This window comes from Lolium perenne, chromosome 2, assembly GCF_019359855.2.
Source record: "Lolium perenne isolate Kyuss_39 chromosome 2, Kyuss_2.0, whole genome shotgun sequence".
NCBI lineage: Eukaryota > Viridiplantae > Streptophyta > Magnoliopsida > Poales > Poaceae > Lolium > Lolium perenne.
Window position 1 is genome coordinate 25,292,799 of NC_067245.2, and position 7,859 is coordinate 25,300,657.

A 7,859-nucleotide genomic window follows, 5' to 3' on the forward strand; every position below is an offset into this window, starting at 1 on the left:
AATAGCAATTCTCTGCGCGGCAGAACCTGAGCCCGGTTCGTACCACGAACCGGGACCAAAAGCCATCCACCGCGAGCTCCCTGGCCGCACCACGTGGCGCCGCCTTTAGGCCCGGTGCAACTTTGAACCGGGACTAAAGGGGGACCCTTTAGTCCCGCCTAATTGGTCCCGGTTTGTAAACCGGGACTGAAGGCCCAAATGGACCGGGCCTATAGCCCCATTTTCCACTAGTGAATGAACCTGAACTTTATCTAAATTAATTAATGGGTGGGGCAAAATATTGTGTACACTTTCAAAAAATTCATCATGTCTGCGGAACTTTCGCGGCAGTTTCCGGTGATGTTGCATCAACTATTTCAGCACGAAAATGAATCAACTGTCGATTTATTCTGATTTCCCTGTTACGGTCAAAGTTAATTTCCCCCATCTTATTTGCGTCTCAACCACCGCAGCTTGGAAATGAGCTGCCATCGGCTGGAAAATGATGGCAAGGAGAATCTGCCGTCCATTTTCACAGCTTTCGATCTCCATGGGACGTCCGTTTCACTTATTTTTCTAAGGGACGTCCATGTCACAGAAAAAGGTGGAATCTGCCGTCATGCATAACCCAAATTGTTTCGACTTGATTATATATTTCCGAAAAAAGGAAATGTTTCCCCGTCGCGCTCACACACATTGGAGCAGCGAGGAATTCCGAAGGGTAGCTGGTGCTGCTCAGTGCAGTGTTGTTACCGTGCGCCGCGTCGCGGGCGCAACATGCATGATGCATGAGCTCTTCGCCATGGTGAAAGGCCGTGTGCCTGGACGCCACGGAGGCCTGCATATATATGTTCCAATAATTGAGCATTTCTATAATGTATATGCCGGACGGACGTTCAGTAGCCTTGAGAAGGTTCTGGATCCAGGGAAAGAACAAGAGCACGTACTGGCCATACGTCTTGCCATGACCCGCCAAAAAATTACATTAGAAAATGTGAATAGATCAGTGAACGTATTCCGTGGCGACTAGCGACCGAGCTCCGCGTCAAGCAAAAGATCTATTTCCAGTTGTGGCCAGTTTTCTGTTGCGGACATAGACAACGGACGTTCAGTTAAATCGATGGATGTGACGACGTGAGAATAGTGGGGTAGCCACATGCGAAATTTTTTGGCCGCTGACCTTCACCGGTTGTGTTTCGGTTTCAGCAGCAGATCGCTCCAAGGCGCAGGACCAGCCCGTACGAAAATCACACAGTTATGATTTATGAGAGCGAACCACATGCGGACACCGCGTGGACGGTGCTCGCGGGACACGCGGCTTTGGTGCACCCCGCGCGTACATGGTGTGTTCTCCTTCATCGCTACTTGTTGTGGCCATGGTTGTGTAACTTGTGTTCTCAGGAATCAGGATACCATAGCTTCAACACCTAACACCCTGCCGAGCTTCTACCGTAATGTTCCCCGGTTATAATCCTTGTTCTTATTACATCCGCTAATGAAGCAGTAGCTTAGGGCATCTCCAACCGAGCGACCCAAACGGACGCGCTGGGCCGTCCGTTTTGGGCCGTTTGGGTGGCCGCCCGGACACGCGGACAGCGCCCCGCGTCCGCGTGTCCGTTTGGGTCACACGCTGCGCCCAACGCGCGGACGCAGCGCAAATTCGAAAAAAAACTAAAAACAAATTGAAAATCTAAATTTAAACGATATTTGATTAAGCATATGCCCTATTTTGGGCAAATTTGTACATAGCCCTATTTTGGGCAAATAACTAACAAAAGAAGCCCTTTATATGGGCTTTAAATTTAAACTAAAAACCCTAAGCTAGGGTTTGGTCGACGCGGTGGCCGCCGGTGCGCCGCCTAGGCCGTGTGGACGTCGTCGGCGTCGGTGTCGACGATGTCCCCGGGCGGCGAGACACTGTTGTGGCTCGACCGCGCCAGGGACTCCGGCCACGGAGACCACAGGGCCTCCTCCCAGACGGAGTGGGGGTCCGGAGCCACCCGAGGAAGCGGCGGCGCACGGAGCAGCGCCTCCTCCCTGAGGCGCTGCTCTCTCCGCCGTGCGCGGCGCTCGGCCTTCTCGCGCCGCTCCTCCTCCGCGCGGCGCCGGGCCTCTCGCCGCCGCTGCTCCTCGCGCCGCTCCTCCTCCGCGCGGCGCCTGGCCTCCTCTGCCCGCGCCGCTTCCTCCTCCTCCCGTCGCGCCCGGCGGGCCTGGGCGTACAACTCCTGTGCCTCGGCTTCCTCCACCGCCGCCGGGCCGCTTCCTCCATCTCGAAGGTGCGAATGGCCGCATGGAGGTGCGGCCATTTCGCGTCCTCCTCCGCCGCCGAGATGAGCAGTGCGGCGCAGAGGTCGGGGTCCTCGTCGGAGGACTCCGGCTTGGGCTGCAGCAGCAGCGGCGCCGGTGGAGGCAATGCCGCGCCGCCGCGGGCGGCCTCTCCGATGTGGAGGCCGCCGCGGTTCCCTCCGGCCCGCAGCGCCGGCGGCGGATGCCGGCTGCTGCTGGCCTCGTCGTCATTGGCTCCGGGAGCGAACACTCGCTTCGAGGCCATGGCGGCGGTTGCGCTCGGGGAGTGGAGTGGGGACTGGAGTGGAGGGATAGATCCCCTCCAGTCCACATTTAATAGCCTCCCCGGTCACCGACAGGTGGGCCCAAGGGAGACGAGGCGCCAAGCGCCCGAATGCGACCGGACGCCGCGTGCCATCCGCGGCCACGCAAACCTAGCCTAGATTTGGGCCGGGTTTACGTCGTTCCGGACGCCGCGGCCATCCGCATTTGCGGTGCATCGCCGCGTTGGGCCGCTTTTTTGTCCGGCTGGACCCATCCGAACGCGCGGCGCGAGATGGGTCGCCCGGTTGGAGATGCCCTTATACGCGTGCTTGTAGAGCTAGTGATGAGAGGAGATGGTGTACGTGGCTCAACTACACGCCACGATTATTTGTGATCATTCAAGGGGCCGGATGATTGTAATCATCACGAGTAATCTCCTACATATCCGGGCTCACAATTATGCTGGAGGTTAGAGCATCTCCAGTCGCGTCCCCCAAAGCGTCCCCCAAACCGCGCCGGATCGAGCGTTTGGGGGACGTGTTTTGTTCGTGCCGCCTTTGGGGGACGTCGCTCCCCAGCCGCGTCCCCCAAACGCCGCCCCCAAACATTTAAAATAATATTTTTAACACATAAACCATTTATATCAAATGTAGCATATGAAAAAAAAATGTTTTCGAGGATTGTTTTCAAATTAAATTACAACAAACAATAAAACAAGTAATCAAATATAAAAAAAGGGCTAGATGATACATCAAGGTGCTACGGTATTTCCTTTGATCCTCCACAAATGCTCAACGAGATCAGCTTGAAGTTGCTCATGCACATTGCTGTCACGGATCTCTTCGTGCATGGCGAGAAAATCAGCAAAATCTGCAGGCAACTCATGATCAACCTCCGCGAGAGGGCCTTGACACTCATAGGGACCAACATGTGACCTAACATGATTCTTGCGGTCATCCTCGATGATCATGTTGTGCATGATCACACAAGCCTGCATCACCTCCCACATTTGGTCGTGAGACCAGCTTAGAGCAGGGTACCGGACAATGGCAAATTGTGCTTGAAGCACACCAAATGCCCGCTCGACATCCTTCCTGCAAGCCTCCTGTCGTGTAGCAAAGTGAGAATTCTTCAGACCTGATGGATTCGAGATTGTTTTGACAAAAGTGGCCCATTTTGGATATATACCATCGGCTAGATAATAGCCTTTGGTATATTGGTGGCCATTGATCTCATAGTTGCATGGTGGAGCATGCCCTTCCACTAGTCTGCTGAACACCGGAGACCGCTGCAACACGTTGATGTCATTGTGTGATCCCGCCATGCCAAAGAAAGAATGCCAAATCCACAGGTCATAATCTGCCACAGCTTCAAGCACCACACTTGCAATATCCATGACGCCCTTTGTATATACCTTGCCAAGCAAACGGGCAGTTCTTCCATGCCCGGTGCATGCAATCGATGCTTCCAAGCATTCCAGGAAATCCTACGGCAGCATTTTGTGCCATGATCCTTGCGATCTCTTCCTCGGTTGGCCCTCTCAAGTAGTATTTGCCAAACTTTCCCACCACAGCTCGGCAAAACTTGTACATGCACTCAATGGCAGTAGACTCACTCATGCGAAGGTAGTCGTCCTGTGTATCGGCAGGTGCTCCGTATGCAAGCATCCTCATGGCGGCGGTGCACTTCTGAATGGATGAGAACCCGAGAACGCCTACAGCGTCGACCTTGAGCTTGAAGTAGGGGTCGAACTCTCGAACGCCGTGGAGGATATTCATGAACAGGCCCTTGCTCATCCTGTACCGGCGCCGAAAATTGTCGGCATGTGTTGCCCCGTCGGCGAAGTAGTCGTTGTGCAGCATGGCATGCCCCTCCAGCCTCTGCCGGGGCTTCGACTTCCTTCTTCCCGGCCTTGATCCTCCGCGGCGCGGCCTCTTCCTCTTCTCCGCCTCAGCGTCAAGCATGTCCTGGAGGGACGCGCTGATCAGCAAATGCTCCCGCAGGTCATCGTCGAACGCTTGCTCGTCCTCCAGCAGCAGGGCAACCATCTCATCGTCGCTGTCCATGCCTAAAGCAAAATCAATGGTTAAAATTGCGCCGAGGCAGACGACGCAACAAACAGCGACCAATCGCGGCTACCTGGCAAGTCGTCGAGCACCTTCTGTGCGCGGAGGTGGGGCGGATTTGACGGCGCGTTCTGGGAGGCGCTGGCGACGCGGCGGCGGCACGACCGGCGGGAGCCCCAGCCGCGACAACGGTGCTGACTCCCAGCACAAATCAGACGCCCAAACGGCCGGGAAATCCAGCGGCGGCGGTGGAGTGGGAGGCGCGGGAAGGAAGGAGCGACGAGAAAAGAGGCGCGAACAACGGTTTATGCAAATAGTCGCCGACATGTGGGAGCCCGCCTCGCTTTTCGTTGTGTCCGGCGTCCCCGGAGCGTCCCCTGTGGGATGGGGACGGGCTCGGGGCGCCGGACACCGTATGGGGCCACGCCGGACAAAAATGGGCTTTGGGGGACGCGGCTGGAACGCTTTTTTTGTCCGGCGCGCCACAAATCCCTTTGGGGGACGCTTTGGGGGACGCGACTGGAGATGCTCTTAGATGTTGGAGTCGAACACCGTAATTCCGCACCCATGCACGGTACCGCCACTGGTGAGATCCATTGGAAACCGCATCTCATATTGTCATCTTGATCCCCCTTGCTCTGGTACGTCTCATAGCTGGTGATTCTCCCCTTCGCCCTCGCATCGCATTTTCCAAACAATGTACTTGATAAAAATGTGTCGGCCTCATGGAATGTCAAATAAGCTCTCTTCTTGAACATGAAAGGAAACACCCGCTCCCGTGTCGCTCTAGGGTGGCACCGGCTCGAAACCATAGCCCCCGGCGGCCCTTCCTCGCCCCCCTTCTTCTTTTGTCGCTAGCGGCAGCTTCGGCCGGCCACGGTGGCGGCCGGGATCTCCCATCGCTTCTCACCTACCCCGCCGCACCTCCTCCCAAGGGCGCGGCACTGGGCTACGTCCCCGTCTCTGCCATGGTTGACCTGGCTCCCTCTACTCTGGTCGAGGGAGCTGGGCCTCCCTTGTAGGATAACGTTGCATAGAAAACAAAAAAAATTTCCTACCGCGAACACGCAATCCAAACCAAGATGCAATCTAGAAGACGGTAGCAACGAGGGGGTATCGAGTCTCACCCTTGAAGAGATTCCAAAGCCTACAAGAGGAGGCTCTTGTTGCTGCGGTAGACGATCACTTGCCGCTTGCAAAAGCGCGTAGAAGATCTTGATCACGATCGGTTCCGGCGCCACGAACGGGCAGCACCTCCGTACTCGGTCACACGTTCGGTTGTTGATGAAGACGACGTCCACCTCCCCGTTCCAGCGGGCAGCGGAAGTAGTAGCTCCTCTTGAATCCGACAGCACGACGGCGTGGTGTCGGTGGCGGTGAAGAAGTCCGGCGGAGCTTCGCTAAGCTACGCGGGAGATATGGAGGAGAGGGGGGCGGCTAGGGTTTGGGAGGGGGTGGCCGGCCACTTCAATGGGGCGGCCAGCTTATGGTCTTGGGGTGGCCGGCCCCCTCCCTTGGCCCCTCATTATATAGGTGGATCCCCAAGGGTTGGTGTCTAAGTCTTCGAATAAGACCCGAACCAAAAACCTTCCATAAGAGGGGGAAACCTAGCCCATCTAGGACTCCCACCAAAGGTGGGGTTTCCACCTCCCATATGGGGGGGTGGCCGGCCCCCTAAGGGGGAGTCCACTTGGGACTCCTCCCCCACTAGGGTTGGCCGGCCATGGAGGTGGAGTCCCATGTGGACTCCACCTTCCTTGGTGGTTTCTTCCAGACTTTTCTAGAACCTTCTAGAACCTTCCATAGAACCTTCCGCGACATTTTAATTCACATAAAATGACATCCTATATATGAATCTTATTCTCCGGACCATTCCGGAACTCCTCGTGATGTCCGGGATCTCATCCGGGACTCCGAACAAATATTCGAACTCCATTCCATATTCAAGTACTACCATTTCAACATCCAACTTTAAGTGTGTCACCCTACGGTTCGTGAACTATGCGGACATGGTTGAGTACTCACTCCGACCAATAACCAATAGCGGGATCTGGAGATCCATAATGGCTCCCACATATTCAACGATGACATTAGTGATCGAATGAACCATTCACATACATTACCAATTCCCTTTGTCTCGCGATATTTTACTTGTCCGAGGTTTGATCTTCGGTATCACTCTATACCTTGTTCAACCTCGTCTCCTGACAAGTACTCTTTACTCGTACCGTGGTATGTGGTCTCTTATGAACTCATTCATATGCTTGCAAGACATTAGACGACATTCCACCGAGAGGGCCCAGAGTATATCTATCCGTCATCGGGATGGACAAATCCCACTGTTGATCCATATGCCTCAACTCATACTTTCCGGATACTTAATCCCACCTTTATAGCCACCCATTTACGCAGTGGTGTTTGGTGTAATCAAAGTACCTTTCCGGTATAAGTGATTTACATGATCTCATGGTCATAAGGACTATGTAACTATGTATCGAAAGCTTATAGCAAATAACTTAATGACGAGATCTTATGCTACGCTTAATTGGGTGTGTCCATTACATCATTCATACAATGACATAACCTTGTTATTAATAACATCCAATGTTCATGATTATGAAACTAATCATCCATTAATCAACAAGCTAGTTAAGAGGCATACTAGGGACTCTTTGTTTGTCTACATATCACACATGTACTAATGTTTCGGTTAATACAATTATAGCATGATATATAAACATTTATCATAAACATAAAGATATAAATAATAACCACTTTATTATTGCCTCTAGGGCATATCTCCTTCAGTCTCCCACTTGCACTAGAGTCAATAATCTAGTTTACATTTGTAAAGATATAACACCTTGGCCTTCTGGTGCTTTATCATGTATTGCTCACGGGAGAGATTTTTAGTCATCGGATCTGACACGCTCAGAAACGTATGTATTTTGTAATTCATTTGCGTCTCAACGCATCACTCATTTCCAAATGAGTTGGCATTATATATGTTTGATCTTCTGGTGGAACCTTAATTCCGCTGTCTGAAATATGTCACTTATATTGTCACACACAATATAGCTTCAAAGTTCGACTGTCGGAACTACACCAAGTTCTTAAAGAACCTCTTGACTTAACATCCTTTGTCATTGTCAAAACAATGACATACTTCCGCCTTCTTTTGTAGAATCCGTCACAATATTTAGAACTCTTCTAAATCTAGCATAGACAACTTCTAGCTCATTGTGCTACCTTTTAAGCAACACT

General features: G+C 53.0%; 1 protein-coding gene across 1 annotated transcript; it reads right to left on the bottom strand.

Annotated features, from left to right (window-relative positions):
• Positions 1–1,037: 1,037 nt before the first annotated feature.
• On the bottom strand, positions 1,038–4,884 carry LOC127328292 (uncharacterized). The gene is made up of 3 exons (XM_071825275.1): positions 4,669–4,884; positions 4,020–4,597; positions 1,038–1,061 (listed from the first exon to the last, which is right to left on the bottom strand). The coding sequence occupies exons 2-3, from the start codon at positions 4,593–4,595 to the stop codon at positions 1,038–1,040; spliced, it is 600 nt and encodes a 199-aa protein (XP_071681376.1). The 5' UTR covers positions 4,596–4,597; positions 4,669–4,884.
• Between the last annotated feature and the right edge of the window lie 2,975 nt (positions 4,885–7,859).